The 23578-nt window shown below is 32.3% G+C and overlaps 1 protein-coding gene across 2 annotated transcripts; it reads right to left on the bottom strand.

The window, feature by feature from the left end:
* Window positions 1-2261: 2261 nt before the first annotated feature.
* Window positions 2262-23264, bottom strand: LOC132713545 (SH3 domain-binding protein 5-like). Of its 2 annotated transcripts, XM_060696181.1 has the most exons (8): window positions 23150-23264; window positions 17096-17158; window positions 16143-16271; window positions 14507-14668; window positions 12008-12138; window positions 9864-9929; window positions 8840-8882; window positions 2262-8592 (listed from the first exon to the last, which is right to left on the bottom strand). In XM_060696181.1, the coding sequence occupies exons 1-8, from the start codon at window positions 23225-23227 to the stop codon at window positions 7348-7350; spliced, it is 1917 nt and encodes a 638-aa protein (XP_060552164.1). In that variant the 5' UTR covers window positions 23228-23264; the 3' UTR covers window positions 2262-7347. The 2 variants fall into 2 exon arrangements, with proteins under 2 accessions (XP_060552164.1, XP_060552165.1); XM_060696182.1 differs by lacking the exon at window positions 9864-9929.
* Between the last annotated feature and the right edge of the window lie 314 nt (window positions 23265-23578).

Raw genomic sequence — 23578 nt, 5'->3', positions numbered from 1 at the left:
TGTTTAGAGCCACTGCACTTGTTTACAGTACCTGGATAGCTTGATTCCTACAGTGAATTCTGCATCCCTGTTTGGATTTGAAATCAATAGCCATAGTATGGCAAAATAGAAACGAGACTTACAAAATTTCAGGAAGTTTTTTCATTAGTTTCCGTAATTTTCCCATTGTGACTTTAATGTCAATATTTTAATCCATAATCACGGTCCAATTATCGAGTAGTGAACTTGTGTGGTAAGTTTCGATCCTCGACAAATCATTTATTTAGATTTCTAGAACTGGTTATTTCATTTTTATCCCCCGCCGATGGAATCGGGAGGGGGATATTGTTTTGGCGTTGTCCGTCCGTCCTTCCGTTCGTCAGAATATCGATTCCGCGCTATTTCTCTGCAACAACATGGTTGATTTTCAATGGAACTTGATGGGAACCATCAATACCAAGAGAAGATGCCAATATCGTCGCCTTGTTCTGGTCAGACCCTTCAACACAGAGTTATGACCCTTGATTAGTTATGCAGTATACATATAGAGCAATAATCGTTTCCGCACTATTTCTTTGCAACTACTGGCTGGAATTCAAGAACACTTTGTGGAAACAATCAATACCAATAGGAGATGTGCATATAGTCATCTTGTACTAGTCAGACCCTTCAACACAGAGTTATGCAGTATGCATATAGAGCAACAATCGTTTCTGCGCTATTTCCCTGCATTTACTGGTTGGAATTCAATGAAAATTTATTGGAACAATCAATACATGCCATGATAAATATATAAAGCGTCTCCATTTGTTGTGTTAGTAGAACCCAGTACTTGGCAGGGGATATAAATTCAACGAATTGCTTGTTTTAATAAAATGCAACAAGAGTTGATAACCACATGTTTGATTTCTGGCGTATATCATTTTAAAGTTCATAACTTTGATAGATATACATGTATAACATTTTATTTCGTTTGTTTCAAAATGTGAAGCCATACAATGAGTGATTTCCATGCATTAAACAGAATGCTCAAGTTTCGCAAAATATAATAGTGATTTAAGAAAAATAACTAGAGGTCCAAGATGGCCCTAGATCGCTCACCTGACCCATCAAACTCATCCGAGCAATTACCTAGACAAGCATCCTGATCAAGTTTCATCACAGTTGAGTCAAAAATGTGAACTCTAGTGTTAACCAGGTTTTTCCATATTTTTAGGTCCTATGACCTTGTTTGTTTTGTCCGAAATGACCAATGTTCGAACTCATACGAGCAATTACCTAGACAAGCATCCTGATCAAGTTGGATGACAATTGAGTCAAAAATGTGACCACCAGTGTTCACGAGGTTTTTCCATATTTGGGCGATGTGGCCTAGTTTTTTACCCAAGGTAACCCATATTCGTACTTGACCTAGAAATCATCAAAACAAACTTTCAGACCAATTTCCAGGATATTTGGATCAAAACAGTAGCCACTAGAGTGTTTACAAGACTTTTCTATTTTAGCACTTGTGACCTAGTTTTTAAACTGAGATGACCTATGTTCGAACTCATCCGAGCAATACCTAGACAAGCATCCTGGCCTAGTTTGATGATGATTGAATAAGAAATTTGACCACTAGTGTTAACAAAGTTTTTCCATATTTAGGCGGTGAAACCTAGTTTTTGACCACAGGTGACCCATATTCGAACTTGACCTAGAAATCGTCAAAACAAACTTTCAGACCAATTTCCAGGATATTTGGAGCAACGTAGTAGTCACTAGAGTTTTAACAAGATTTTTTCCATTTTTAGCTCCTGTGACCTAGTTTTTCATCTGAGATGACCTAGAACCTAGAATTACCTAGACAACCATCCTGAACATGGTTGATGATAATCGAGACAAAAATGTGACCGCTAAAGTGTTAACGGACGACGGACATTCAACGATCCTAAAAAGCTCACGTGAGCTAAAAAGTTCCATCATGATTCGAACGTACAACCTTCGAGGCTAATGTTAAGTTAGCAATTTTCAATTATACATAATACTGTTGGACCAAACTTAAAATCTGTAGTTTACTTGGGAATCGGTACAAAAGGCAATTGGGTATTCAAATGCCTCAGGTTAATATTGCAAAACAATACAAAAGAAACTAACCCTAAATCATCAACTTCAAACACATTGCGATCCGTATTGAAACGGTCCTATAGCGAATTGACATGCAATTCACCCATTAATATAACCTATTTTTATCATGCAGCTAGCTTATTGGGCTACTTTAAACAACAAATACAAAACACAAATAAGTAATCAACTATTGTTTATTAACTTTTATATCACTCTAAAACAATATAAAACTAACAAAATGTTAACAACTTTTGCTGTGATACATTTATGATATAAACAATTCATAACCGTCAACATTTACTCAACATGGGTGACCCCCCATTAAGTTCAAACACACACTGTCTCGTATTGCATTACAATCATTAAATATCCATGATACCTCTACACAAACCTACGAAGCTAATCATTATTTATTTAAAAAGTTGTATAAAGTACAACAAATGTATTCCATGCATGAGCTACAGAATTAAATTATTCAACATTTTAAGAGATAAAAATCAGCTTATCTCAATTTATAACTTAAAGGTAAACAAACTTGTCGAGGATCAGTGTTTTAAACTGCCCATTGTCCATTTTCGGGGATATAAAAAATGAAATCTAAAGTTATTCAGCCAACATTACAGAGCTTGGTCAGACTGCATGGATGTGCAAGCTGGCCTGGCTATATACTGGTGGCAAAGTTCAATCACTGTAGGTACTAGTAGTTAAAAGCTGTATGATGCACATTTAAATTTGTTTTTCAAGATAGGCAATCAAACTTTACAATCAACCTTTAAATGTCTGAAAATTGAGGAAAATCTGTTGTCATCACAATGGAACACTGTAACCATTGTAAACAAGAGCACTACATGCAGTGTTAATACTTGCCTGTTAAAATAATCACTTCTGACAAAAATTCTAAGTTAAGAAGGGACGTAACTACAAAAATATAGCTTTCAGAATTATGCCCCTTGTCTAACAACTGCATCTAGTCAAAATAAGCAAATATTCCAAGTTTCATGTTGATGTATGAATAATGGGTTCCCTTAGAAAGATTTTTGCATCGAATGCCACAGTGATCATTATATCAGGACTTTTTCTTCAAAAACAGACAAGCTGAAATATCATTTAAGCTTAATAAACTCAATTCATTCACTGAAAAGTGAAGAATTAGTTCAAATAACTTCATCAAATCGCAGTAAAATTTTGGCTTAGTGCTTAGTACATCAAACATTAAAGTTCTGATCCTGCTAAATTTCTTCAATGGTTTTATCCAGGATCCTTTTTATAAATTTTGGGATATCAAGATAAAAATTTAAAATAGGGTCAGCCAACAGCCTGGTTAGACTGCATGTGTGTGTGAGAGTCAAAATAAAACAGATAAATCATAGAGAGAGATTCATTTCCTATAAGATCTACTATACTCACTCACATACATGAAATCTGAATAAATTAAAAAGGGAAAGGGGAAGTGTCATTAAAATAGAGGGAGGGAGGAAGGGGGATCATAATGACAAATTTCAGTAAAAGTTTCAAAATATGAAAATTTTGAAAGTCTAAATTGGTGTCCAAACAAAATGCTCACAAAAATCCAAACTTTGTGTATTAAAATAGTAAGTATATAAGAAATAAATATAACATCCCTCATACAATGATGAATATAAGCCTGCTAAATTTGTGTCTTTGAATTTATAACTGCCCATTGTTATTTGAAGAGATTTCAAAACAAACTTATACAGCCAATAAAATAGACTCTTTCAGACAACATCATTTTAAAGAATTGTCTGGCTTTATTCAGTGGCCATAGAAAAGTCATTATAGCTGCTTGACATTACAGAGTTTAGAGAGTTACAATAAAAATCTTAACAGTATGCTGATCTTTGTATCTTTACGTTACATATAAAAATCTAAAACTTTTTATATCTAATATCACAATTAAAACTGTATTACTAAAATATTGAGATAATAACATCTAGATTTTACCTCAAAGACACAAAACAATTGCTATTTAACACTTAACCTGTTGAATAAAAGAAATGGACTTGTCTAGCTTCTATTTTTGGAACTGTTCATTATCAATTTTCGGAACATCTAGATTTGATTTTGAAGCTAGCCAGTCAATAATATAGACTGTATGACTGCTGTATTACACAGTTAATAATTCAATGGATTCGAGTATCAATGTCCTAAAGTCAAGTACCTAAAAGTATAAAATCTGGACAGACTACATTTATGTTGACCAGAGTCCATTGATTTACATGATGGCTTAGATCTCTACAGGAGGCAAGATGAGGTTATCACCACTTAAATTGTTTGTATCCCATCCTGATCAGGTACGCAAAATAATGTTATGTTAATATATTTAACCAGCTGAATGTCTTAAATGGAATTCTCCAGCTTTCTTTTTTTTTTTTCAAACTGAACATTATCAATTTTGGGGATATCAGGATGGGAAATTAAAGCTGATTTGAAGACAGATTGGGTCAGTCTGCATGGCTGTTGACTGATGGGAAAGGTTAAAGTATTAGTTTAATTACACAACTTTTTTCCAACATCTTCATCATTCATTCATTGGCAGCAACTATATTGAGATCTGGATCCTTAACATATTAAAATATCCTACATGCTTTACAGTGTACATAAAAATAACACAATAATGTTACTTAGTGATGAGGTATCTAATAACTCTGTAAAATGTTTCTTTTTGTGAACATAGAATATATCACACTTTACAAAAACAATACAAAAATGAGGTCTAGAGATTTCTACTGAACAAATGCAGGATACTATAAACACCTATATTCTAAAATAGAGAAAACAGAAAACAATAAATGAAAAATCAGTATCTTTTTCAATGGAGAAAATATTAATAAAACATTTCTAAAAGAGTAAAAAATCAAATTAAGAAAACAAAAAGTTTACTTTCATCTTACAACATTTATATTACTATAGAAAGTCATTTTTTCTAAAGAATTCAGAAAATCATTTTTACCATCAAACACGCAGTGCTTTCATAATTACTATCACTTAAACAATAAATGTTAACCAAATTTTCTGTCATTATAACATGACTGACTATCATGACTAAAAAAACATTTAATAAAATTGTAACACCCTGTTTTTACCTACACATGTACATACTCAACTTATATATCACATTTCATGTTTAACAAGTATTGCAGTTAATTCAAAATATTTCACCATTACATCCAAATTGATTCGCAAATGCTTTTTCTCTTGCCTATATGTAATGCATATTTTGCATATCTAACATCTCCCAAAATTTAAACAATAGACTTGACCAGTTTTCAATTTAGTTCTAGGGCATTAAAGCTTTTAAAGATTTTGGTAGTTATTATGCTGGAATCTAGCTACAAACTGCATTGTCTCATCTGAATGCAAACATTTTCCCATCTCTATACTGGTGGCAAAGTTCTGTTTTCAATGCCAGCATATAAATTTTAAAAATCAAGTCTTCTGTCAATGAATAATTCCATCTTATAATGATCTTCCCCTTTTATTGTAGTAATATACATTATTAGGATTCTATTTCTCGAATTTCTGTTGCCTATATTTCCTTTTACAGTCATTAATTTTCCTAATATTTGCTTTTTTTAGTTATAGAACCTTGCCATCATTGCCAAATTATAGAACCTTGCTACTATGCTACTATTACCAAGTTATAGACCCTTGCAACGTTTATCAACTTTAGAACCTTGCTACTATTACCAAGTTTTAGAACTTTGCCATTGTTACCAAGTTATAAAACCCTGCCACTTTTACCAAGTTATAAAACCTTCCTACTTTTACCAAGTCATATACCCTTGCAACTTTTACCAAGTTATAGGACCTTGCCACTAATTACCAAGTTATAAAACCTTGCCACTTTTACCAAGGTAAAGAACCCTGCCACTTGTACCTATGTATAGAACCATGCCACTTTAAACAAGCTCTACACGAAAAAAAATCCTATTTTTGCCTTATAAATACGTAAATATCCAATTAAACAATGTATTTTCACATTTTTCTAAGCAAAGTTTCACATTTTTCCAAACCATTCATACAGCACCAAAATCTCAAAAAATGCTGCATTCAATTGAGTATTGATTTAAAACTAGACAACACAACATCAACTGTACTATATTTTTCTGTAGCCTAGTAAAAACTGAATGTCTGTTATTAATCATTCAGAAAAAAATAACACAATAGCATTTTCATTGCAATATAATAACTAGGTGTTAATCTGTCCAGGACAAATATAGAAATTTAAGAATGACATATTTGGGTTAATAAATAATTAAAAGTAAAGCTTAAATTGTACCACTGTTGCAATTTCAAAAAGAAAAATTATGAATGATAGAATATGCCTATAATAAATTCCCAAATTTTACATAAATTGTGGATTTCAAAGTTCCATAATGAATTGGGTGAATGGTTTAGCGAAGTTGACTGATTGAAGACAAAAATAATTCTATAATTAGACTACAATATAAGTGACAACGAAAATATTACCTTAAATGTAATTCATTCATTTTTTACTAGACTGTATTTAGACTGGTATGTGATGTTGAGAAGCTATAGAATATTGCTTTCATGAATTTTTTTTAAAGAAAATTAGAAAATATGACTAAATCTAAAAAAAAAAAAAATTTCTTTTTTTTCAAAATAAATGTTAAACATTACACTTTCATATGAAATATTCATATAATATAATTCAAGTTTTTAATTTTCCATCATTTTACAAATCAAAATAATTTATTATGCCATTAAAAAAGATATAATCAAATTTAAAGCTTTTTTTTCTGTGTAAAAGTCTAAAAACACCTATTTCTCACAAGAGCGATCAGTAATCACATGTGTCGCCTCATGATGGCCAATTTCATGTTGGGACAAATTTTGTGACAGACGGACAGACAGACAGACAGTGCACAACTAGACTTGGTACTGATCATTCCTGTAAAGTTTGGATAAAATTGCACCAGTAGTTTATGAGGAGTAGTCCGCACAAGCTTTTGCGTATCTGGCAACACACAGAAAAAAACAGCTTTTTATCAAAGGGCCATAACTCGGCCAAAAATCATTCAACCAGAAAACCCGTGCAATATGCGCAAGGACTTGAGCTACAGATCAATCCTGTAAAGTTTCATTGAAATTGCATTAGTGGTATAAGAGAAGTAGTCCGGACAAACTTTAAAATTAAAGACAGACAGACGACGGAGAAGTGATCCCTATATGTCGCCACTACTCCGTAGAGGCGACACAAAAATGCCATTATTTTCTCGTTCAAACTTCATATACAGTGTCAGGATCCACTATATTCTCCGCTGTTAGAGTATTATTTGTTGTGTCATTTACATCAGCACCTAAACCTTCCGGACTTTTACTGGCCTCGTTTTCATTTGACACTTGTCGAACAAAAGTTTCTACTTGACTTAGAGTTGGAGGCAAACTAAACCTCCTGTATTCATGAATTTCTTGCCTTTCCTCCAGTGAATCTAATCTACATTTTGAGAAGTCCATTGTTAGAAATTCTACTTGGTCATCGTCAAGCATTGTCCCACTTGTAATACTTTCTGTATCAGATATAGACCCCTCATCAAAGTCTTGCACCGACGGAACTTTCAACAATCTCCTGAATGACTTTTCTGAACTTGGAGTGGTGATTTCCTCTTCCATTCCTACTTTCTTTTCCTCTTTGGTTGAAGAGCTGGCAGTAGGGGTGACAACTCTATTCTTGTTATCAGTATTATGAGTGTATGGGTATGACATTGGCCTTATTGGTTCAGTTCTTGACCTTGCCACATGTGGTTTTGTAGTTATTTTTATGTTGGCTTGTAAAGGGTCCATTCCTGCCCCAACAGGGACTAAAATGAGACCTTTCAATTTGGAAGATGGCTTTTTGCCCATTCCTGCTGGAGATGTGGACAAATTAGAGGATCCATCTGAAGTGTTTGTATCAATACTTAAAGAGTCCTGTGTTGCAGCTCCGTCTTTACTTTTATCAAATATATCATCAGACACGTCCTCATTAGAACTATTTTTTGATAATTTTTTCGGTAAAGCTAAATACTCATCATCAAGGTTAACACTGTAGTCTTCACCTATATCGTTAAGGTTACCCTGCATGGATTGTCTCGCTTCGATTGCCTGGCGATAACTCTCTCTCCGAGCTTTCTCGGGGGACGAGTAAATGACTGACGGAGGTCGGAAATCTTGACTAGATGTATCGCTTACGCTAAACTGAGCAGATGTGACTGTTGTCGGACTGTTACCCGTATTACAACTACTAGCTAAATGCGTTGTCTTACCATCAATGGGAACATGAACTTTACCCCTCATCGGAGGTGGAGATGGGGACTCGGACCCCACACCGGCCCCACGTATTCCAAGCTCGGCCTGGTTACGCATATCAATACGTTTTTGATGGATTGCTTCACTGATCTCCTCCAGACTACGGAGAGCATCTGAGTATGTCTTTTTAGTACCGGCTACAGATTCTTCCAACATCATTACATTTGATTTTCTATCCTGTAAAAGAAGACAAAGCATTTTTTAAAGTAACAATAAAATATTACTCTTCTCCTGAAAAACATTTGCTATGTTACTTATCACAGCTTATTACTCATAAACTTTCTAAAAACAATAAATGTAAAAAGTTATTTAATAAATAATGGTGTCTCATAAAAACTTGTGAATACATATTCATATAAGATTTTATTTCATGAATGTACATGTTAACAAGGATAATATTTTGTCAAGTAATTAATGCTCTCACCTCCATCATTTGATTGAATTTGGCTTTCATTTCAAAGTATGGCCTGCAATAGCAATAAAAAATACATAAATACTTTGAACATGGATATTTTCATTAATTACTTTAAGCACAACAATTTTTACAGGAAAAAGGTCATTTTGTATTATCAAGTCTGGACAATTCTTGATTTATTATTAGTAACTAAGCTCATGATACAGTAAAATTTGTATTTCTAAATCAATATGGGACATATATTTTCAACGAAAAAAAGTGAACTTTGCTAAAATTTGTATTATAATAATTTAATGCTGCATGTCTACAATTTCATCAATTTGAGCCTATATGAAAACTTATTTATTCTTAAGGTTTACAAAATAGAAACTATTGGTGTCTTTGCAATTTTAATGGTTTTTTTTTGCTAGTATCTGAAGATTGTCAACAAAAATAAAGCTTAAAATAAGCCAGGTATCAATAAAATGTCTATTTATATTTGAAGCACAATTTCAATTAAATGTTTGGTATTTTTTGTTTGACAATATAAATAGAAATAGAAACTTCAGACCAATATTTTTACGAGGCAGTCTTTGACAGAAAGTAAGACCTAACAATAGTAGCTTAACAGTATAAAATTTCGTATTCATATACATGTATTAGGATCTTAATTCTAAAATCTTGTAAGCTCAAACACTTGACAAAGACATAAATAACTGGATGCAGCACTTGTATAAAATGAGTCATTATTTTCTGTAACAACCATGATTAAGGAAGTGAAAAACCTTAAAATACAGCACTTAAAATCTGCATAATGGAATAACTGTTATAATTATATTTTTCAATGTGGGATTTTGGTCATACAAAAGCATACCTCACAAAAATTTATCTACGACTTTCACATACAATGTACAATTATTAATTTTTCTCATCCTTATCACAAACGGACAATTAATAATATATTTAGACAATACATTTCAATACATTACATATTTACATAAATTATGGACAGTGAACACATAAATAGACAACAATGATTATACCAACAACTTACAAGAGTTCTATTTCATATTGGTTAACAATGTCTGAGAGCCTGAGAAAGCTACGTCGGACCGACAATCTGGTGGCGGAAAGATTCACATATTTTAGCTATATAAATATCACTCGTTCAATATACTTCTTAATAAAAAATCAGCTGTGACATACATTTATAAATTCTTCTTTACAAAACTCTACCATATTGGTGATAACAAAATATAAGATTTTTAAATGTTAAAATTTTTTAAATTTTTTTTGCCACAAAATTTTTACTTAATATTCTATTGTTAATTCTTCATTAAATATTTTAGAAATCAAAAACTGAAAAAAGTTAATTAAATAAAAAAAAAGTTTCTAAAAAGCATACAATATTTTTCATTAAATTTAAGCCTAAATTTGATAAAATTATTAGAAATAAAACTGAAATAAAGGTAATTTCATGCGTCTTTTAGGTGACAGACATGCCAAAATGCTTTGAACAAAAAAAGGGTTTATTCTATAACAAGTATGAATAAATGTAATCTGCACATGCAAGACAACATTTTCTTGCATTTATATTGGAAAAAATCAAAATAGACAGGCTTCAAACATTATTAACCAATATGTACATATTACTAATAATATGAAAGAACTTGGGGTCAAGAAAAAATATATCAAAAATACAAAACTTGAAAAGTATGTCAAATTGTTTTGTAAGCTGTTACTTTCTTTTTGAGGGTGATTTTGCCATAATGTGATGTTGTTTTCAATTGAATAGACTCAACATCTATAATATTCATGCATGCACATAACAAAGTTTGAGGCTATTAAGTAAACTAGAACCCAAAGCTTTCAAATACATATAAAGTCATTTATTTTTAATAAATTTATACCAATTCATAGAAATACTGAACACAAATGTGTGCAATACTTTAGGAAAATACTACAACATTCATTCAAATCCATTGTCTATCGTGAATTTTGAATTGTCTGCCACAGTAATCTACCCTCTTGGGTACAATAGTGATAGGATGACATTATGGGTAGGTGTGGGTGAGGTTGGGCCAGATTGTAGAATCATGAAGCTATATATCACTGCAGATGATCACATGACTAAAATCATACAATGGGCTCATAAAATGGCAGCCTCGACGCTCGGTAGAAGGTAAAAATTCTTATTTTTGAATGGCTGCATGGAATATTACAATAAGAAAACATCATAATTATTTTGGTTCAACTAAGGACAGGAATTCTTGCAGACATACAAAACATTCCATAAAGCTTCAATAAGCAATCTAAAAACAAACACTTACCATCAACTCACTTCTTAAGAACTTCTTTTTTTCATATTCTAATCCCATGCATTAAACTTTTACAATGCAAAATTACTTTTAAAGCTACTATCCCACACATGGTAGTTTGACAGTTTTTTTAAATATAATATTATGGAAATATAAAATTTTCACTACAGACTCATAGATTTATATAGAACAAGATGATTAATACATGTCTTGTTCGATGAAAAAGCATTTTAGTAACTTTTATTCTGCTGTAATCTAAACCATTGCAAAGTTTCATTTTGTAAACATTGCCTTTTAATTTGAATCAAATATAAACACCCATTAACTGGTTGCACATAGGACAATTGGTGGTGGGTAAGACATTTGTGCACTAGGTAAGTTCTTTTTTATATCCTGCACTACATATCAGACTCAGAGAAAGTAATGACTATAAACATGATAAAAAGTAACATTAAAGACAAACATAATTATCTTGTTATTTCAGTTTAAAACTGACATTTATCTAGTAAGTTCTACCTTCAACCAGCAGTTCTACTCACTACTAATTAACAGGTGTGATAAACGGCGGTGTTTATATCTGTGTCAAGTGAGGCATAACAACTTTAACGGTCACCCTGATCTCATGGAAACTGCAAATTTTACTTCTATTCATATTCAATAACTGTTAACAAATACATTGATGTTTTAGCCTGTTCTGTGCGGGACAGTAGCTTTAACAAAGAAATACCTAATACTGTAACTCCTACAAAACAAGATCTAGTAAAAACAATTAAAGTCAAGTCATCCCAAATAACTGTTCAATTTTCCCCACACAAAAATCCATTCTTTACTAAGACACACTCTTAAACACCTGATCATGCTACACTTGATACATGCTTACTTAGATTTGTTAATCGAACGCTTGAGATCTTTTTGTAATTTAAGAACTTGTTCTTCAGCTTCCTTGAACTTCTGAGTTGTCTTCAAGTGCACCTTCTCACTTTCGAGTCTCTCCATTTCTGCATCATTTACCTGTGGAATATATTAGCATATCAAAACATCATAACAGTTCAATGCAAATGTAACTAATTATAAGGTAGGAAAGAACTATGCATAAAAAGTAAATTTTTAATTAAATTTACTTGCTCTTTATAAAGAAAAGCTGCAAGTTCTCAAAACTAAATAGTAATGTAAGGCCCTGCCAGAATTCTAAGTTCCTAAAGGTAATAGTTCAGTGAAAATACATGCTATAGTTATAGATCTTGGTAAATAACTTATAATTATGAACCTACAAGGCACTCGTTTCACAATTTTAAAGACTGAATTCCCCTTTGAGTAAACACTTTTCCCTATCACATGACATCACTTGTTTTATACAAACACTTCATTAAAACATTAAATCTTCCACTTAACAAATGGTGCAGGGTTATAAATACTAGGATGTTAAAAAAAACAGGTGTATACAAACTTGATTATTGCTGTTGTTTCTCAATGTTTAACAGTAAATAAGACATAATGGCATTATTGACACATGTTATTCAAAAATGCAGACAATTAGCCAGGTGCAAACTTCTAAAGAAAAATATATGACTTTCGTTTTAACTTTAAGGAAAAATTAAGAGAAATAATATTTCTCTTGCCCCTAATATTTGAATTAATTTTTCAATATTCCAATATTTGCTGGTATTACAAATATTTATAAATAATTTCTGGTACTAGATAAAAGTCACATTTTGACACTGTAAATGAAATTTCTGGCAATTTTTCAGAAGTTCATATTTCAGCCATGAGGAAGCACCAAAGCAAATAACGAGCACAACAGCCCACAGCGAGTTCCCAAGCAGAGAGTAGAGCGAGCACTCGAGTAAAACCATCAATGTAACATATGCAAGCTTTACATGAAATTATTAAAGGTCACAGGATTTGAATCCACAAAGGTTAGGGAGCATGTGTTTTGAAGCCAGCAGCCTTAACCACTCAGCCACAAAGGTCAATGCACTTCTTTAAATTATACAAAAACAAGGAACATCGCAATGCGATGCAACCAGGTTTTCAGCAAAATATTTCACAAAAGCTTTGTCATGAAGGGGCATTTGTTTTTAATTGAACTTTTAGGAGGAATTATGGCTTTTTTAATATTCCTCAAACAAAAATGATTGAGAAATTTTATGTTGTCTATTCGCCTTTTTTCCCCAAATATTTTAGAAAGGTAAACAGTACTTTATTTTTGCTTAATTTTTGCATTTTTGCGTCTCTTGTCATTTTCTTTTGTCAACAATATTGGCGTGTGGTGTTTTGTGCGATATCAAGAAAAGTATGTTCACAATTTTAAAAAAATACTTGAATGATGTCTTGGAAGAAACATGGGAATTTAGTGAGCGCCAGGGCACTTGATGACAAAGCTTCTGTGAAAGTTTGGTCAAAATCCATTGAGAAATGTAGGAGAAGTTGCGCACTGTAGAAATTGTTCACTATATATTCTGTATAAGGAAAAAATATACAAAGGGCCATAATTCGGTCAAATATTATCTAATCACAAAACCCGACAATATGTGCCAGGCACTTGATAACAAAGCTTCTAAGAAAGTTTGGTCAAAATCCGTTGAGAAATGTAGGAGGAGTTGAGCACAGAAGAAATTGTTCTCTATATATTCTGTATAAGGAAAAAATATACAAAGGGCCATAATTCGGTCAAATATTATCCAATCACAAAACCTCGACAATATGTGCCAGGCACTTGATAATTAAGCTTCTAAGAAAGTTTGGTCAAAATCCGTTGAGAAATGTAGGAGGAGTTGCGCACAGAAGAAATTGTTCACTATATATTCTATATAAGGAAAAAAAACAAAGGGCCATAATTAGGTCAAATATATACCAATTGCAAAACCCTGGCAATATGTGACAGGGCACTTGATGACAAAGCTTCTGAGAAAGTTTGGTCAAAATCCGTTGAGAAATGTAGGAGGAGTTGCGCACAGAAGAAATTGTTCACTATATATTTTATATAAGGAAAAAAAACAAAGGGCCATAATTAGGTCAAATATATACCAATTGCAAAACCCTGGCAATATGCGCCAGGGCACTTGATGACAAAGCTTCTGTGAAAGTTTGGTCAAAATCCGTTGAGAAATGTAGGAGGAGTTGCGCACAGAAGAAATTGTTTACGCCCGCCCGCCCGCCCGTCCGCCGCCCGCCGAAATACCTCAATCTAATAACCAGTTTTTTCCTTCGGAAAACCTGGTTAAAAATGTAAAGGTCTAATTGAGATTTTCCCTTTTACCTTGTGGAGCTAGATGTTAATTAATGCATTATTTCAGGCAGGATGAGACATCAGGTTAGCTACATCCACAAGTCCACTGGAAGTTTATACAAGTAAAGAGCAAAAAAAACCCCCACTAACCTTCATGGTAGCATGGTTGAGCATTTCCTGCCAGGCAGGGTCCCCCGAGTCTTCTCGTTGCATATAACCCTGTTCTGCCAGTTGCACCATCTCCTTAGCTGCCTCATGCATGCTACATGCACGCTCAAACATGTACGCAGCCTTCTGTGTCTCCACATGTACCTGTCAAAATAATGTAAACTATTTACAACATTTGAAATGATAAGAAAATTTAAATTTTCTAAAATTAATTAGTGTGGAAGTGCAGTTCGAGGTATTTAGCTTATATAAATTTATTTAGTTCAATTGTGTTGGAAGCTATAAGCTTATTGAAACATTCTCCAATCTGTTCCTGGAACCAACCAATACTAAGCAATGAATATAAAATTTCTTGCTCAAGGAAACAACAGCTTGCCCCTGACAGGGTTTGAACCCACTTGGTCAGCAATAGATTACTAGTCCAATGCATTAACCACTCGGCCACGTCCCACTTCTAGGTATTTGAGTATGATTTTTAATATTATAGGGCTGGGAACAAATAAGGAATTTGATGTTCGAATATTTGTTTTCCATATTCGAATATATTTGAATATTCGTTTTTTACATTTGTTTCAATATTTCTCTTTGACGTATACGTATTCGAAATTGATTACGTTGAATACTATACTACTTTTATATGCTTGTAATAATCGACGATTAAAAACACCTTTATTACTACGTCAAAGTTTTTTATTTTATATATTGTCTGACAATAATTGTAAATCGACATATATGTTTATAATTTGAAATAAATTCATAATTTGATCGCCTTTTGTTCAGTTAATCCTATTTGTCTTATTAACGGGATGTAACTCACGTTACTTGATTGACAGTAATATGAATCATCGTAGAATGTTAACCCAAATAACAAATAATTATATTGAAACTTAACTTGTAATAAATATTTTTTTATTGATTTATAATTTTAGATAAGGTTTAAAATATTCTTTATAAAAGCTATAATGCAGTAAATATCACACGAAGTGTAATATCTACGTAATAAATATATTCTGACGGAATATAGACACTTCCCATGCTTTCATAACCACCGATTAATGCATGCCGATTTATTCTTCTTCACAAAATTTAATACAAATATTGATTAATCGGAAAGATTATAGCACAGAAATCAATAAATAAGAAAATTAAAATCAGAAAAAATACATTCTAAACTGTTAACCAGGTAAATTGCAAACTGTGAAACGGGTGCCCTTTTGATCAACAAGACCCCAAAGTTTTCACAGTTAATTGGTGATAATCGTTGACACGCGTCATACAAACGTGTGAACACCTGGTCAAGTAAAAGTCAATGGTTTAATTTACGATCTTAATTGAAATTTTAAATAACAAAAACATTTTCTCTTTCGAATATTCGTATTCGTTTTTCAATTCCCGGCCCTATAATATTACTACATCAGAAATTGATCTGCACTTAAATTCTGACATATGAAACATGAAAAAATACTTAATACATCAAGCAGAGACGTTCTAGTTAGAAAATTACATTATAACAATTATTACTTACAAAACTCTTGATGTTTTCATTTGAAAAACGAAATCTAGATAGAAAATATTACTAAAATATTTTTACACATACATATATTATACAATCTCATACCTCTTTGGATTTAAGCCTAGCTTCATAATAAGGTCTTGCCTTATCCACACAAGATCCAAGCTTCTTGGCCAAGGCATCAAGTTTGTATGTAGAATCTGTTAATGCCTGTCTGAATGATGCTCGTGCATCCTGAGAACGAAAATAGCTAATTAATGTCAGAGTTTCCTATAATATAGATAGGAAATGAAATAATTTCACACTTGGTTTGAGTGAATAAAAGGATAAAATGGTAAAATTGCTCATTGAACCAGCATATGAATCACACGTATACTACATTTTTTCCATGTAAGTAGGTTTCCATTTAAATATCTGTGAATATGTGCAAGTTAATGACAGTGTGACCTTCTTTGATACTTCCTTATTTGATGAAGTTATTGGAGATACACACTGGTCATGTTTGTTCACTTGAAGAGTGAAACCACTTCACATCCTGCAGTTTAAATGTATAGATCACTCAAATATTTCTCATATACTTAAAGCTCATATACATCATTATTACATGTATACATTTGTGTATATTAATTCTGTAAGTCTAATGATAATCTAATTGCTATTTCAGTATACAACTGAATTTAAATTTACAAACAAATCAATTGTTCAAATAAGACTGTCATCTAAAAATTACACAATAATGTTGTTGTAAACTTAAATAGACTTTTTTTATTAGGACACATTGCATCATAGTGAAAGGAAATTACAGCTTAGCTATAATTGACCATTGCCATTTATCATTGCTTTATTTTTTTGTATGCAGAATTTCATTTTTTTGTGCGTAATCTATGTTTTTCCAAACAAAGATTCTGTTTTGTTCTTTATAAAAAGAAAATCATATTCTTTCAATTGGACCAGACATAACTATTGCTGTCAATACATGTGTTATACAAATATAAATGTGGAGAAATCTCCTTTTTGTTAAAATATGGGTAAAATGTTTAAATGTAATTTCTACATACATCTAATTCCAACTCTAATCTGTTGATCTCCTCTGAAGCCTTGTTTAACCTCTCTAATTCATCCTATAAATAAAAATATATAATAAATATTACATTGACATTCTAGCTGTATAGTTTCCAATTACTAGCTGTATTGTTTCAAAAAAATAATATAAAATTCTAAGATTTTATTGTCATTTACATAAAACAAATACTGAAAATGACACCCATCACCAAGTTACCATGCAGTTTTCAATCTATTTACAAATCTTTCGATTTTTTGGCAAAATGCACAAGCTACTGATTGTTTACATTTACAACAGTGTCACGAAAATCTTTCGCATTTTTTTGTGCTGTAAAAATGATAAAAAACACGTTTCCAGTACCGTCAGACTTTGTAGATAATAAATAGACATATAAATAGTGCGTTCTTATTAAAAGTACTTTAACTGTCTGTTGAAAGTTCCTAAATTTATGCTGACATTTAAAACAGACATCTTTGATTCTAATTAACTGAAAAATCTAGCATAAAGATAGGTCAGGCTTCCCAATCTTTGACTAACTGGGCAATTCTCACAATGCCTCAATATAACGGCGTGACCTAATTCTTCAACCTGTTTGACATGTCTGTAAATATCCGTATATTCCAAAGCTAAAAACTATATATTTGTGATATCTGCCATGTAAATATTATGACAAAAAAATGATACAAAATAAAAATTCAGGGAGATTTAAATATTTTTAACTGCAGTTGTGATTTATGGATAAATAGATCGATACAACTGGGTTCCAGGCTACCGTGAAATTATTAATAGTATAAAATAATCGATCAATTTTATTTTACATTTTCCGTTTTTAAATTGTCATTCCATATTTTATACACTGTTTACTTCCATTTATTCTGGTTCCCTGTCCTATTATGGTTCCCATATAATTGCAGGGTTCTCGGTGACGCTTATTTCAGCGTCCAGGTATGCATGTTTATTATAGCTGGACGCAAATATTTCAGAGCAAGGATTCCGCAAACCCTTAATTTTGCCTGGGGACGCAAAAACATTACCGATTGTTTACAACTACGTCAGCGCGTGTCAGTCTATAGTTAGGCAGTCCTATGCACATCAACCAGTGAAGCGATTAGCCAATCAGCGATAACGCTTTCAATCATTATCTCGAGATAGATATCAGACTAATGTATACACGCGCTAAACATGTAATAACCAGATATATAACGAGGTGATAATTTTTTATCTTCGATCAACAGTTGATTGGAAATTAGCAAATTTTACCGACAAAATGATTAACTATTGACTATTTACGCCGCAAGTTTACAAATGAGTGTAATTATGACTTATTGTCGAATATTTTCGGCATTTTCTAGGCAAAATTTTGCTTTAGTTTTCATTCTTGCAAAAACGTTCTATAAGAGTATTAAGAATTTAAGATACATGTATTGTGCCGAAATGCCGGGACAGCAAACCAAAATACACATACGCTTTTCTTTGATATTTAGATTCTATCTGAAAATTGATCCCGAACATCGTCGATTTCACATTCGCCAGAAACCCTAAAGTTTCGCAAAGGGCACAAAAGTTCTCAGTTTCCAAGCCAAACATGTGAATGAATTGTTTCTTTGTGATTTAATCAATTTTAAATCTTTAAATATCGATCATCAATTTGCCCCCTTTTGAAAATATTTGCTAAAATAATTGTCGATCAGATGAATCTCTTATATACTTTGTGAAGCTGTACAGGATTTTCCTATTCATTCCGCTAAACGCTGCCAATATACATTTACGTTTTTTTTTACAAATACAAACTTTTGGTCTTAAGAGTGGACTTATTTAACCGGAATAAAATTTGATTTGGTATAAAAGTGAGAAAAAAACACACAATTTCCATGTGTTGATGCATTATAATTTTATGTTTCATAATAAATATAAACAACAAAACAATAATTATACTATGTAGTTCAGAGTTTGTTTTGAATAACTATAAACTTTGAAAGTCTCTTGAAGATTCAAAATATCAGCAATGCTATTGTGAGTATTAAATGACTAATCTTTAAACATATTAATTGCGACGCGCTTGTGGACTCCAACTTTTTCAGACTTGGGAGTCCATGGACTAGTGAGAACCCTGGATCGATACAATGAATAGCACGATACAATGGGGTTCCACTATAAATTTAGTATAAAAGAAAGAAGTGGCTAGCCGTACGGGCCCGTACGGCTAGCCAAAAGTTCTAGCCGTACGTGAGTCACGTACGACTAGCAAGGACACACTGTATTGGCTAGCCGTACGGCATTTTCAAAATTATATGGAAGTCGAAAATGCATATGTTATTTTATGACTTTAAGCGAGGATTTTAACCAAGAAACAGCAATTGTCTTAGTATGTTTACTTTTTAGAGATTAATCTCCTTGTAGGCTACAGTAAAAAGTAAGAATACAGTCTTGGCCTTAATTTTTTATCAGCACTAGCCCAGTCGGGCTAGCAGCTTACAAATTTTACTAGCCCAAACACATTTTAACTAGCCCGAACCATAATGGTATTTTTTGCATACATTTTGTACAAAAATAACACTTTCTAAAGACTATATGTTTTATATACCATTTTACATTATTAAAATATCAACAAATCAACTTTTCTTCCTTTCTTCCTTTCATTGTTTAAATAAGAAGAGTTTAAACTACATAATTATTATGAAAAGAAGATATTTTGATAGTTCTGTGGCATTGTCCACAGACACTGAAAAAAATTGTTTAAAAACTGAAAATACTCTTCTCGTTTACTGTAACCATGTCGGCTGATACATGCATTGACAACATATTTATATTCCTTTTCGTATTACTTTTATCGTATATTTTTTTTTGGTGTGTTCCTTTTTGGCTTAGTGCCTTCAAAATACAAGAGAAAAGACATATTGTGAAGCATGTGTTGACGCCTTATAAATGTCTAACAATCAATAATATTTCATAAACGTTTTAAGTTCAATAAAGCTGCAAATAATTTTTAGGGCCAACATGGTTTACTCGTCAAAATCTAGAGTAAAATGAAAATTCTGGGGTAAAATTTATAAAAAGAATTTGCATTGTTTTGTTATCAAATTTCATTGCCTTCTAAAAAGTTCCTTTCTTTACATAAATCAGACTGACTTATAATAAAATATTGATTTAATGTGAAATAATACAAAACTTGCTCTGTTAAGGCAGGTTTCCCTAGACTAGGGTTTAATTAGGAAACACAGCAAATTAATGACAAGACTCATTTTTTTGTTGCTGACATGTTGTTGTTTGAATGTGTCACATTCTTTTACAATCAGCTACATGGTCAGCATGAGGCTTTATTCATACTGTATTTCTACAGACTACATGTTAGTGCCATTCTTTGGTTTTGATTATTCATAATTGAAATTAGAATTAATGAAAAATAAATACAATAGAATTAAAACTTTTATACACAAAGAATTAGTCTTTGAGGAAATTGTCCGTAACTGTAAACTTGGTACGAAAATATTGAGTACAAAACTGCAGAACTGATGGTAAGGGAGAAATATGTTTTCCAATAACTAAAGTGGCAAGTACAACATTTTTCTTTATTTTGTAGCAAAAACATTATAATATATGTCTAAACAAATTGAATATTAGGTTAAGTCCTACGATGATTACACCAAATTTAACTTTATCAATAATTTCATTTTAGAAACTCCCAAGAGTTACCTTCCCTTTGTACTCGATGTCACTTCCTGCTACTTTCGTTTTCAACTTACAGCAGTGTTGACAATAGTACTTTTAGTTTTCCATCCAATTCAGCAGAAATATATTGTATTTTCATAAAGCCAAAACATTGCTATCTGGAGCTCTGCATATTTCCAACATTTTCTTAATTTGGATATGAAAAAAGCCCTCGACCAGACGGGCTACCAGCTTGGAATTTTCACTCGACCACCCGCAAATTTACTCGACTCGGTCGTCGGTTGAGTGGGTTAAGTCGAAGACTGAGAATATCGATCTTTGTCATCTCAAGAGTCGAGAAAAAATAGCGTTTGGTCGCAGTTAAATAACATCAATTGAAATAGTTTACAAAATTTTGATGATAATCCTTTTTTGTTTCATTAAGTTAAATTTTCAACACCTTTAATATGAAACAAAAACAAACAAAAATAATTGTTGTTGGGCTCTGATAATTGCGTCAATTACCGACCAGGGCCAAAACACCATTTTTGGGGAAGGGGCCTCGGCCTTTTTCTTGGGGAAAATATGCGTGATTTTGGCATATTTTGGGAAAAGGGGTCTCAAATTTAACACAAACTTTTAACAAGTCCTTCAAAATAGAAAAGTAAAAAGCACTGGGAAATACTAATAAGGCAGTAAAAGACCTTAATTCAACAGCATCATTTAATTTTGTTATAAATTCTATGGGAAATTTCAAAAGACTGGGGAATTTTGAGGACCAAACTGGGGAAAAAAAGAGGCTAGTTTGGTTGGGGAAGCAGCCTATATTTGGCCTCTACAAAGAAGGGTTTTTTGGCCCTGCCGACGGTATAGAAGTTTGTCCATCATTAAAGAAAGTTTGCATGCTCCGTGAAAATTCTTTTGTCAGTCCCTGGGTAAGCTTTAATTAAGGCTAATTAATTGATTGTGCTTTTATGTTCGATATTATCTACTGTATTTTATTTGAAAATTATTTGAAAATTATGTTCTTTTAATTTATTCCACTCCGATCGTTATTTATTCGACCCATGTGCTTAATTAACAAAAATTCATCTTTCATACAAATAAAACAACAAATCAAAATTATGAGGCACAAAATAACACATGCATGTTCGACTTCACATTATTTTGAAAAGTGCTGTAAGGCTAGACAACACAGTGAGTCCTGGCTAGTCATACATGACTCACGTACGGCTAGAACCTTTGGCTAGCCGTACGGCTAGTCACTTCCCATAAAAGAAAATCGAGCTCGCTTTGAGGCATTGCCTTTTTCATATTACAGTGTTATAGGGAGCTTGACGAGCTGGCCCGAAGGGCCTGCTCGCAAAGCGAGCTTTACGGTAACGCGAGTACCTGCTAAGTGATGGTTTTGAAAACTTTCGTCCAAAGTACCGAATTGGACACATCGCAACTTTTCGAATTGAAAGATAACGATAAAAACTGAGGAATTTTCACTGAAAACGGATGTGTAGACTGGTCACCCGCGCACGTCTATGGGAACCATAATTGGAAAGGGAACCAGAATAACGGAAGCTGTGTATAAAATATCGAATGACAGTTTTAAAACAGAAAATGAAAATTGAAGGCGGCATTTTGTTTGAAAAATCTGATAAATAAAAACAATTTTTTTGTCGAATTTTGTTGTGAAAACTATCTAGAATGAAAGAAAATGGTCTAACTAAGAAAATGAATCCGAACACCAATATCTTTTATTCAGTCGTTAACGCTGTACAGACGTTTAAAGTATTGTTTACGTGACGTCACAATGTAGCGCCAAACAGCACATGCAAAACAATCAAATCAAGTACGCTATTTTAATGTCGTAAATGTTTTAAGTTTTACATTTATTTCACTTTTAATAATCTTTATTTCGCTTGAAAAATTATAGAGTGAAATAAAACAAACAAACAAAGTTTTATCAAAGTTTTCAAAACTCGTTATTCATTTAACGACAGGGGCGGAGCCATATTTAACACAGTACGTGTGACGTCACTGCATTTGAAATAAAAATGAGCGATTATTTCATACTATAACATTTGTATAATTTCATCAGTGTTCATGTTAAAAGTACATCGAGCTCGCTTTGAGGCTTTGCCTTTTTCATATAAGCAGATTGTGAACTTTAATTTAAGATGCCTACATGGGATTTACTACCTACTGAGTACTGTAAAAGCACAAAGAGTTTTTTTTATCTATCAGAAGAATTCCAGATAATTTAATGTTTTGCGTATTTCTGTTTATTTTTAAACCTGACCACTCTTTATTTTTTCTTGATGATGCTAAAATATATTGTCACACGAAAACTGACCGGCCAAAAATACTGTAAGGTTGTGATTCAGCAAATTTTTATGGTATTTAGTACCTGTATCCTTGGATCAAGTGCCTCGTCTTCAAATTCACCGAGACAAGAAGGTGACAGCCGACCTTCTGAGTCGGCCATCTTCCTTCTTTGTTTTGAAGTCTCTGATCTTTACAAAGGAAGTATATAGAGTTATGAACTAAAATTCTATGTTTATTATGAAATTTAACTACATTTAATAAAAAAAAATATTTTTTGGATTTTAATGCTACTTTATAATAGTAATACATTATTTATAACAAAGGTTTAAAGATTATACTATATACGTATTTTCTACATTACCGTGAGAATTACTTGTAGTAAGAGGCCCGTAATAAGGAAAAAGAAATACCAATTTTCTAGACGCTCCATTAACTCTTGTCAATTAATGATTTAATATCGTGAAATACACTCCCTTTGAATAATAAGATCAATTTGAAATGATTTGGTGCA

Source organism: Ruditapes philippinarum, unplaced genomic scaffold, assembly GCF_026571515.1.
Source record: "Ruditapes philippinarum isolate M1 unplaced genomic scaffold, ASM2657151v2 ctg171_1_1_1_1, whole genome shotgun sequence".
Classification (NCBI taxonomy): Eukaryota; Metazoa; Mollusca; class Bivalvia; order Venerida; family Veneridae; genus Ruditapes; species Ruditapes philippinarum.
Note: the sequence above shows the minus strand (reverse complement) of the source record. Positions and strands in the feature narration are given on the sequence as shown.

Coding starts and splice junctions, on each gene's coding strand:
- LOC132713545 (XM_060696181.1), bottom strand. CDS start 23,227: ATGGCCGACTCAGAAGGTCGGCTGTCACCTTCTTGTCTCGGTGAATTT. Junction 17,159..23,149: donor CACTTGATCCAAGGATACAG/GTACTAAATACC, acceptor TTTTATTTATAG/GATGAATTAGAGAGGTTAAA. Junction 8,593..8,839: donor AATTCAATCAAATGATGGAG/GTGAGAGCATTA, acceptor CTTCTTTTACAG/GATAGAAAATCAAATGTAAT.